At 39.9% G+C, this 11,362-nt stretch overlaps 2 protein-coding genes across 2 annotated transcripts; one reads left to right on the forward strand and one right to left on the reverse strand.

Annotated features, from left to right (window-relative positions):
• Positions 1 to 1,183: 1,183 nt before the first annotated feature.
• LOC5512608 (zinc finger CCHC domain-containing protein 24) lies at positions 1,184 to 9,036 on the forward strand. The gene is made up of 3 exons (XM_001632878.3): positions 1,184 to 1,931; positions 3,937 to 4,221; positions 7,331 to 9,036. The coding sequence occupies exons 1-3, from the start codon at positions 1,842 to 1,844 to the stop codon at positions 7,613 to 7,615; spliced, it is 660 nt and encodes a 219-aa protein (XP_001632928.2). The 5' UTR covers positions 1,184 to 1,841; the 3' UTR covers positions 7,616 to 9,036.
• Positions 9,037 to 10,163: 1,127 nt separating this feature from the next.
• LOC5512645 (calcyclin-binding protein) lies at positions 10,164 to 11,247 on the reverse strand. The gene has a single exon (XM_001632919.3). It carries the CDS (start codon positions 11,097 to 11,099, stop codon positions 10,416 to 10,418), a length of 684 nt encoding a protein of 227 aa, XP_001632969.2. The 5' UTR covers positions 11,100 to 11,247; the 3' UTR covers positions 10,164 to 10,415.
• Positions 11,248 to 11,362: the final 115 nt, after the last annotated feature.

Consider the following 11,362-nt stretch of genomic DNA (forward strand, 5'->3'; position numbering starts at 1 on the left):
CTGAAAACCTGGCGAGACGACCCCCCTGTCTACACCTCTCTCTTCTAAATACGGCCATTCGATCGACTACACACCCAAATTACCCCCCCCCCTCCCTCCCAAACGGTGGATCACCAAAATTTAGTCTACATCTCCCTCTTCTAAATACGGCCATTCGATCGACTATACACCCAAATTACCCCCCCCCCCTCCCTCCCAAACGGTGGATCACCAAAATTTAGTCTACACCTCCCTCTTCTAAATACGGCCATTCGATCGACTATACACCAAAATTACCCCCCTCCCTCCCAAACGGTGGATCACCAAAATTTAGTCTACACCTCCCTCTTCTAAATACTGCCGGGACATTCTGGCTGTGCGCCGCTCCATCTTGGATTTAGACAATCGAAATTAATCCTCAGGTGTTGTTTTCACCGTGTTTATTGTTTATTAACCTGATCAAAAGTCGCTCCAGCCTCGAGAGCAGCGGTGATTGAATATTCGGCTTCAGTTATTTGGCAATGTGCCTGACGTAACTAATTAATAAAATTGATAATTGGAAGTAATTAATAATGATTGATATCCATCATTGTATCCAAATTGTATCAGTTTATTTTGAAAAATATAACAGGTTCGGGTGGGTTTAAATGATAAAATTGATAGATATTGATAGCAATTGATAACAATTAATAATCGAAATTCTATTTGATTACAATTGATAACGGGAAAAATTGAGTTTCAAATGTTATCAATTGCTGATATTAACTGATACCATTTAGTATATCGATATCAATCATTATCATTTTCATCAATTGCCTTTTGATTATCAGATTTTATCAATTAGTTACGTCGGAAATGTGCTTTGGCACATCCGATGCTGTGTTTACACAACAGTATGTGTACATTGCTCGCGTCTTTTGTAAACACTGCCCTAGACCATCTATATATGCCAAACATAATTTTTTAGTGTTAACGTATGTGGTGGAAGTGAAATGCGGTTGTTTGACAAATTAGTTGTGGAATTTACCTAGATAACCCAGAGTCGTAGCAGGCCACGTAAGATTGGGGGGGGGGGGGGGGGACAATACAGAAACATTAAGTAAATATTGGGGGGGGGGGGGGGGCACAGCTACTGGTCATTTCCTTATAATATAAAAATATCGGGGGGGGGCACATGCCTCCAGTGCCCCACCCCCTGCTACGACCCTGTAATCAATCATTCGGGATAGTCACATTCGAGTGATAACGTTGGAATTTAATTATAGAACCAATATTTGTACAGATAAATAAATTATTTCCTTTAAAAAAATAATTTGTAATATCATTTCGAAATTCTGACAACAAATTGTCAAGAAAGCAACTCATCTGTCAGTGCTGATAACCATATCTATTTATAGCGAGGAATTCCCACACCTCAAAACCAAAAAACCTCTTGGCGGAATGAACGGAACGATAAAATTCCACTAATATCCCTGAAACATTAACTTATTATGTGATTGTAAGTCTAAAATAACTGTAGGCAAATTGTTACTAGTTTTGTATAGTAGGTATTGACAAACGAACTAATATTCGTTACAAATGGCTAATCAAGTTATCTGTGAGCCTGAAGTCAGATAACTCCATTCGTCGAACGTCATAATCTCTTAGTCGATGAGCGTGATTTGCAAGCGGTGTGCTTGCTCCATTACTGACAGTGAATTGCACTCACATGGCTTCCTGTGGCGAACGTCGGTCACCCAATCCGAGTAGTCGGATCGGACCATTCATTGGATGATCCCCAACCGGAAACAGAAGCTCAAAGGACGCCGAGGATTTTTTTTCTGAGCGATCAACAAATCTGCAGAGTTTCGGCTCCCACCATCATGTCGACCATGCTTTCGTCGTCGATCTTCAGGTCCGGTCCACAGAGTGCTTACCAAAGATACTTTCTGTTCGATTCCGAAGATGAGAAAGTAAGTAACAGATTGAGAGTGGTACTTGAAGTGCCGTTCTGATGTGAGAGGGACTTTGTTGAAAGAGAAAACTTTACTTCTATGTTATGATGACCGGGCGATCATGCCGTTATGTCCCGATGCCGTTCAAAGTGCATTCTTTTCGGAAGCATTTCTAAAAAGCTGTTGCATGGTATATTTGCGTAGCGCGTTAAAATCATACCTGTGCTATACACACGGTAAATATCGATCCGTGATGTTTGCCCTGTTTGTTACTGACGCCGGACGCTAATTTGTTGTCGATGCAGTTGCATCAGCAGATAAGATTAGAAAGAAATAATCGCGATTCTCCAAAAATCAGTAATCGCCCGTCTCTAACTCCCACAGAAGATGCAATCTTTTGACAACGAATCATTATACTTTAGAAAGCTGCTAGAATTTTTTTTCGTGTAACCGCAACTAAATCGATCCCGCCTGTTGATGTATAACTTTTGAGTCATTGACTAGGAAAATGAATACCAAGCCATGGACACCGTTGACCCGGGCAATGCTCCACCGAGCGAACCTGCAGCCAAACACTAGTTGTGCACGTACCACGAAGACAACGCGAATTAAGCGACCTTCGCGGCGCACAAGAGCTCTTAAGATTTTTTATCCTCTATATTTGACAGCACCGTCTAATAATACTTCTATGTGGGTTTTTATTAATTAGCAGTTAGTTCAATTACTCTACTGAATTCAGTATTCCACAGGGGTCATTTGCTTAGATTCTAGTATATCTATCCTATAAGACACACTTAAAATATTTGTTATTTTCATGCGTCACGTATTAAGTAGGCATCCTATCCGTTCAATCTTTGTACACTGTACAAACGTTTGACTAATCGCCTTAGAAAGATATCGCAGCCGAGGCTAGTCCAGTGTCATATCTAGATGTGTTTTGTACGTGGATCTACTTCTTCACTGTCTAATCACACTTGACCGCTGCACAAGGGTAAATGTCGAGGTCTCCGTAAAAGATGTTTCGGTTTTTCGCATTTCCTCGTCTTACTTTATCCTTGTAGCGATATTCCAAGGTCGCAGAGGTAACGTGAGCTGCCTCCGGAAGTCTCTCTACTCCTCTTTGCCTACCGACCTACGGGACGTTGTGTTATTTTTATCAACAAGTGCTAAGGACACAGACTGATTCGTCGATCCTAAATCCTTAGGAGTTTGACTCCCTGGTGAGCGGCTTTCTGGGATTGTGATAAGGACCTCAGAGATGCTGTGTTTTATTTTGTGGGGTTATTTGAATTGCACTGAGTAAAAAAGTAATAGAAAGCAGTTCTGGGACTTTAACATTTCCGTAAGGGCATAGGCCAAGCAAGTTAGGACATGAGTTTTGGATTTGGGTTTTCCCCGTTTCATCTCAAAATTTGTTTTAGTATAGAACCACGGGCTATAGGATTGTCATTCAACCAAAAACAGTGCATTTCGAGAACCAGCCGTTACCTTCATATTGATTTGATGTTTTTTTTTATAAGATCTACGATGTAGAGGGCGGGCATAGCACCTCTGACATGTGCGATAAGTGCGATATCATTAACAAGAACAGAAGTGTGCCTTGCATAAGACTCCGTTGAGTGTTGTGTTGTCATTTCGCTTTTTAAAGAGTTAGGTCTAGTCTTGTTAAGTAGTGTGACTGATACCCTCAGCCCTCCCCTTTCTCATCCTCTAGGTGTGCTTTCTGGCCATTCTTATACAATTACCTGCTCGTAAAAGGAACGTAACCAGACATTAGCGCGTAATTACTTACTGATTTGCCTGTTACTTAGCGTTTTTATTGCAAATTGGCAAACGTTCTTCAGCATTCCTTGATAAACTAGCATAGCTCATACGATAACTGATACAGAAGCACTTTGGCGAAAACGTCTAATTTTTCAAGGTGCGTGATTTCGTAAAAATGCTATGTGTTAGGTTGTTCTCGAAAATGTTATCATTATGAGTAATAGATTTATTACATCTAACACGATCGTTCCGCTTATAGCACATATTACGCAACTCCTCGTCCTCCTCTGAACCGTTGGATTTATACGAGCAGTTCAGCAGTTCCCTAGACAGTTCCCCGCAGAGCGAGACATTCAGCGACCACCTCCCTTGGTCTGTCAATGAGTATGGTTCCGACGACGACATTTCCAGCCTCGCGGCATCATTACAAAACTCGCTACTTCTACAACAGAGACCGATCAGAAAAAAGCCCAAGAGACCCCCTGAGGGGTATTTATGTCATCTTTGCTTCTGCAAGGGACACTACATCAAGGATTGTCCACAGGTATGTCTGAGGTTATTTGGATAGCAAACGGTTGGCTCAAGGTTGGCTCGAGTTTCTACTTGTTTCATGATTTGACAGCTGATACTTCACAGGTCTTTTTCCCACAAGAAGGGAGGGGCGGGGTAACTAGAGTATCCTCAAGGACTTTATGGGGAGCAAACGATGAACACAAATTGTTTCTGAGCCTTGCATGAGCTACTTTTATTTTTCACTTGTGCCAAAACCTATGAATCTTAGATATGTCGTACGCGCGCACAAGTATAGAATTTAAAAGCGCGATATAAAAGGGTTAGAAGTCGTTTGGTATAAGCTAATACTGACACATTTTATATATCTCTCCACGGGGTCTAGACTCTCAGAGCATTTTAAGCTCACCAGTACAAGCCAACAAAAAGCAGGATCACACAAACTGAGTAGTCTTAAAAAAATAGTGCTAGTTGTTTGATCCCAAAGTGTGTGGAGCGAAATTTCTTGTCAAAGGATTCCCTGCTCAATCAGAAAATGTCTTGGAAATGAATATATGTTGACATAGTCAGTGCCTGAAACTGTCAATTCAGATCCAGGGTAGTACCTTTGGGCCTGATAACACTTGGAAGGAGCCGCCTGTGCTCTGAGACCCCTGTGGTTCGGATATGCGTCTTTTGGAGCAGAAATTCTTGTCCACGTGCCAGATCGCATTAATGATTTTTGGGCAAACACAAGAGGGCAGACAGGTTAATTACGTTTTCAATCCACTACACTCACGCGATTTTGTGAATGGTTCCCCGCCAACGTATTGATGTGAAGGACCATTATTTCTTTCAATTGTCTACGGTTTTTCAAAGAATCCTTGAATTTGTCTGAAGTGTCTGCTTTGATAAGAGATCAAATTCATCTTGTCATATGGGATGTTTTCTAACGCGACTCTTCTGCGGGGGACATCAGTCACCACAAGCCGAATAAACAATACAAAAACAGATGGAAAAATGTATTACCCTGAACAGGTCATATGCCTTCAAGGTACAAAACGCAACAATGAATAAAAACAACCATAAATTAAATAATACAAGCAAAAGACTAGACGAAATTGTATAGGATTCCATTTGTGACATTGGCATATTGTTGCTGACGTATGCGATAAATTCTGGTACGGACTGTTTCCAATCACGAAGTTAGTCTTATAGTTTTAGGCTGAGCTAATTTTTTTATCCTTCTTGAAGTGATCTAAACGATAAACTCCTTCTAGAAAGTAATAGTCCTAAAGTCATTAGTAATCAAGTGCGATTTGCCAAAACACTAAGAATATTTTTGTTGTGCACACGCCCCGTCGATGAATGAATCCCCCGCAAACTGTTGACAGCTCAGCTTTGCTTCTTGCCCATTGCGTTCGGCTGGATTCGATCCCAAAATAGATTTGTTTGGATTGAGTTGCATCCTCACGTATCTCAAGAAGAAGAAAAAACATTTAACGTTAAGAATCATTAAGCCCTTCAGGAAAGGTGTCTACAACGACCTTAAGTCAGGGAAAATATTTAACTTATAAAGTAGTATGCACTCTTTTTGTTTTATTAGAACCTTATTTTACAACATTCAGGCTGAGATTTCCCCAAATTTTGAGAACATTCCAAAGACATGCCGAGGTTCAGATAGCAAAATATTGCTTTGTTAGTCTGATGCGTTCTAAAATGCACACGCAAAAATAATAACAACGTCGATTATTATTGCTATTGTTGATCATTTGTGTAATTCTCTACTAATAATTCATTGAGTATTATATCTTTATGTACACTAAAATATAAAAACATCCTTCAGAACATTTTCAGCCTAAAAATACATTAAAAATTAGAACGGCCCAACTTCAACAGAAAATTAGACTTTCTAATAAAATTAGAGTGTATCGGGGAAGAAAAGAGTGTGTGGGGACCTTTACAGTAAAATAGATTAAGCCCAATAGCCGTATGACTAAAACTCAAAGGTTTCTTTCATCAAAAAAGTCGGAAACTCTTGTCTTAACAAAAGCAATAAAACATATTGCCGCAAGCATGCTTTCCGTATTTTTATTCGATTGCATGTTTGAGTCATATGTGAACGCTTTACAAACCATTTCGTGTGAGTCGCCTGCTGCTTAGGTCACTGGTTCATGAGAAAAAAAACATGTTGCCCCTTTTCTGTAAATGTTGAGCTTTGGTTAGCTCGCGTGGGTAGCGTTAGTGCGACGTGTGAGATATGTTATGCAACAAGCGCATAGGTCTAATAGAAGTGTCGAAGTAGAGTGTCGATGTTATGAAAGAGGCCAAGTAAATCTACCCTTGATGCCTTGCTTTAGCGGTCTATCGTCAGCCGCAAAAACATGTAGAGGTTGACCCTAAGACCCTTATAGCTTGTTAAAACACAAACCAACCCTAGACCGCCCTCCCCTCCCAAGGCGATTAGCCAGGATTTAATGAGGGGCGGGGGGAACCCTAGACCCCCCTTACCCCCCTCCCCCTCCCAAGGCGATTAGCTAGGATTTACTGAGGGGTGGGGGGACCCTAGACCTCCCTTACCCCCCTACCCCTCCCAAGGCGATTAGCTAGGATTTACTGAGGGGACCCTAGACCTCCCTTACCCCCTCCCCTCCCGAGGCGATTAGCTAGGATTTACTAAGGGGTGGGGGGACACTAGACCTTCCTTACCCCCCTCCCCCTTCCAAGGCGATTAGCTAGGATTTACTGAGGGGTGGGGGTGGGGTGGGGGGACACTAGATCTCCCTTACCCCCTCCCCCTCACAAGGCAATAAGCTAGGATTTACTGAGGGGTGGGGGGGTGGGGGGCACTAGACCTCCCTTACCGCCCCCTCCCCCTCACAAGGCGATTAGCCAGCTTTTACTGAGGGGGGAGGGGTAGTACTTTTAACTTTTCATGTTCCGTTAACAATGCAAATGCATGCAAACAACTAAATCGTTTTACTTGTTGTAGTCAGAACTACACATGAACAATTGCAGTGTTTGGCTTTGTATCCTTTCTCAGATGAGTCAGTGATTTTCAACCTTGATTCATAGCGTTTAGGGACCAGTGGAAAAACACAAATAGGCACCTGTATATAAATTCATTACTCACTTATATTATTGTATTGCCTCTATTGTACCAGGCACGCCCAAAAGGTGAGGGTCTGACTCCCTACCAGGGTAAGAAGAGATGCTTTGGCGAGTTCAAGTGTCCGCTCTGTAAGCGCAAGTGGATGAGCGGGAACAGCTGGGCAAACATGGGCCAGCAGTGTGTCAAATGCTTCATTAATGTGTATCCACACAAACAGCGCCCCCTGGACAAACCGGACGGCCTGGACGTGTCCGACCAGACCAAGGAACACCCTCAAGACCTTTGTGAGAAGTGTAAGGCACTTGGCTACTACTGTCGCAGGGCTCAACAGAGCTAGAATTCTTAAACCAAATTTTCACTCACAAAGGGAAACAGAGATGGAGAGGGAAGCAGACGGGCGTGTGTGACGGGAGATGCCAGCGAAGGGAGAGAAAGAAAAGTTCTGTTCCTTCCTTCTCTGCTTTCTTCTCTCTTCATTCTGTTTTGTATACACCTAATTAAATAAACGTTGTCAGTGCAAATGGTGAATGGCAGTCCCAAGACAGAACGGTGATTATAAATGAACTCCAGAGATGCCCGAGCTATATCGCTAGCTTTGGATTATTGTATAATTGATCAATGTTCTCCTGCTTTCGGTTGAGATATAATGAGACGCATGGTACCCTCCGGTCGTGGAAGTTCCATTTGCCGATTGCCATTTGTTTTTTTTTTTCACTGAAAACGTTTTTTTTAATTGGTGTATACGCTGTAAGCATTTTAAGTCTCCTCTTTTTTCTCAGTCTCTGTATCCTTTAATGTGAAAAGAGGCCTGTAATTTCTGAAGGATAATGGAGTATAGGCTAGACAACTAACTTGAACATTAGTGTGACATGCTTGTTAAATTAATATAAAATTGAGAAAGAAATAGTATATTAGCTGTTGACAATGCACTGCTGTGCAGTATCTGACAAGGGTATGCATTCCCAGATCAGCAGTGAGAAGGAATTTTACATTGACTGCTGTGTAGTCAGTATAGAAGTATTGAATTATTTTTTAAACCAGTTTTGCAGTTTTATTACAAAATTGGTGAATTTATTTTAAAGATGATGACCATATAATTTGCAGGATTTATATATTTTTTTAACAAGTTCTTCTTTATCATTGAGGTACAGAAGCTTTTTAGAAGATTTAGAATTCAGAAACTTAATAACAAGCTTAAACCCTCTTGATTACACAGAATGGGATAAAATCCCATTATGTTTAAATACTGCACCACTAAATACTCAGTTCTTTGAGTCATACAACTTAAAAAATAAAAAAGGTTCTCATAATGTATTATCTGGTGAGAAATAACATACTTAGTAGTGTGTTGAATTTTATCGTGCAAACTGTGAATAATCATTCAGAAGTTTATGAAAATATAGCTGTATTTTTAAATAATGTATCAAGGGTATATTTTGTTGCGGTGTTCAGCACTTAGATGTATGATTGGAGCTTTATATTGCCACAAATTCTTCGGTGTAATAAATTCAAATACTTTTGATATTACTACATTATTTAGTAGTGTGTAATATTTTGCATGCGGCATTGGGTAAAAGAAAATGGGGGTAAAATCTTGTGCTGTTTTAGAATAAAAAAAAAGTATTATTTTATACATCTTAAATTATCACTTTACAATTGACAGTTACTTTGCTGTGATCTTATTGTTACTCAAAAGAATATTGCACTGTGCTTTTAGATGTTTCAGGCAACAATGAAAATAAAGATTGTGACCCCCAATGTGTGTTGTATTGCTTATACCTCAAGGCCTTGTTTTAAAAAAAATATTTGGATCACTTCACCTATCTGGAACAGGTAGGACGATATCATCCATTATTTCAAATTGAAATCCCTTTCGTAGACCCTTCAAAACATGCGATTGATCTGATCTTTGTGAACATAATCACCAATGCTTCTAATTTGCAAATTCTAATTAGATATTAATTAGTTGTTTTGAATTTGAATGTTTAGAACTCCCGTCCTTTTGAAAAATATAACTTACCCAGCATTGTTTGATACCCTACAAATATAATCGAGTGGATTTTATTGTACGATGGATTGAATTTCAGCATGATACAAACGGATTTAATCACATGCATGGGGTTTTTATAGCCTACAAAACCATGCGCCATGCAAATCGGACTGGCTTCAATTCCAAACTAGTGACATTTATGGTCAGAAACAGGTGAAAATAGAAAAATGTAAAATTGCTGAAAACAATCTAGTTTAAATTGTTAGGTATCTGCTGTCATCATTTTGCCACCATTTGTTATTTTCATTGCTGTAGGTCCCTAATTAAATCAACTTCGCATTGCCATTCCCTAAGTTCCCTGGTGTCTGAGGATATACAGGATGGGCCCAGACTAATCTTTCTACAGTACATAGTGAAAAGGAGTAAAATTCTGGGACCAGGAATGGTTAAGAAGTAGAAGTTAACTCAATTAAAAAAATGCATGCTCTATTGAAGGGGGGGGGGGAGGTACTCCAATAAAATCAATCTTAACCCTAAGGAAAAGAATTTTAGTAACCCTAAAATAAAAGTTACTAAAAAACTGCAGTTTTAATTGTTCAGTTGACTTGTGCTTTACTGTAAAATAAGTTATTGTGTTTTGAAATAACATCAGCTTGAGACCCCTTAAAAGACAGCAGTCGGTTGAATTTTACCCTAAAAGGTGGTATGGTAGGGGGTTTACCCTAAAAGGTAGTCTCTTGGGAAATTACCACCACCACAACCACATTTTTAACCCCCTTTGACATCCACATGTATCTGTCTTAGGAATTATCACACCTCATATTCATATAAATTCTCTTCAGAACATAAAGTAGTGACACCTACATATTACAGGAATCATACCTTCAAACAAAACTAATAAAATAATAGGTTTATTTAGCATAATATGCTTCAAGATCACTACCAACTAAGCAATGCCTTGTTTGATACACAACTAATTGCATACATTGTGTAAATACAATTTTATACCAGTGCTTAAATCAGAGTTTAACAGAAGTTTTTTTTAGAACAAGAACAATTTAACTAAATAAATGTTAGCAAATCTTGACTTTATCATCAATCAATCCCTAATCAAACGACTTTTAATCAACAAATGTCCATCAATCAATCACATGATACCTGACGCCTGCTTTTCCCTCGACTCCATCCATGCTTTAGTAATAGTTTTCTTCATCTCATCATCCCCTTCATCATACATTTTCTTCATCAAGTCCATAATTCCCTCTGATGGATCCTTGGATTCATCAAGACCAGGTGGCTTAAAATCTTTCTTCTCCTTGTACACTACATCTTCCCATTTCTCTCCCATTTTTTCCTTTTTCAGAAAGACTGTCAGGGTTCCTGATTTGGCCTTCAAATAGCTTGTGCTAGGAACAATTGAGCTGTAGAGACGACAAATTTGAAGTTGGTAATTTACCCCTTTCAGACCCTTAACTGTCACTTCGACGGATCTATCTCCAAAATTTGGAACTAGGCTTTCCTTGGGGACAGTTTCAACCTCTGGAAGTGTGATGTAGATTTTGACAAATTTGTCAGACTGATCCCAGCCGTATGAAGTGATCTTTTTCGTATAGCTTGACACAGTTACTGGTTTCGAGGAGCTTGGTTTTTCCTCAGCAGTAGCATTTGGTTGATCAGTGGAAGCCGGTTTCTCGCGCGACAGCAGTGAGACTTCTTGCTCAAGTTTGATGAGTTCACGCTGTAGGACTTCCTTCACACGTGCCCGGCTGGATTCGGCAATAAATGCACGTAATTCATCGCAATCTTGCTTTAACTCCTCAAGATGGCTCATGGTTTTTAATCCTCTAACCGTGATCAATAAATCCAGGCTACCTTTCTTTTTTGTTGCAATAAAAGACTTCTGCTACAGAGAACACGACTCTAAAGGGAACTTTCCACCTTCAAACTCACAACTTTTCTTTGTCACAAATCGAAGACTTGCCGAAGATTCAACGGGTATGTCGAACACTACTCGACATATGCAAACCAGCACGAAAACCCTCCGACTTCAAAAGAAATTGAATCCGAAAACTTATTGAATGGTTTTCTAACAGG

Source organism: Nematostella vectensis, chromosome 3 (assembly GCF_932526225.1).
Source record: "Nematostella vectensis chromosome 3, jaNemVect1.1, whole genome shotgun sequence".
Lineage (NCBI taxonomy): Eukaryota > Metazoa > Cnidaria > Anthozoa > Actiniaria > Edwardsiidae > Nematostella > Nematostella vectensis.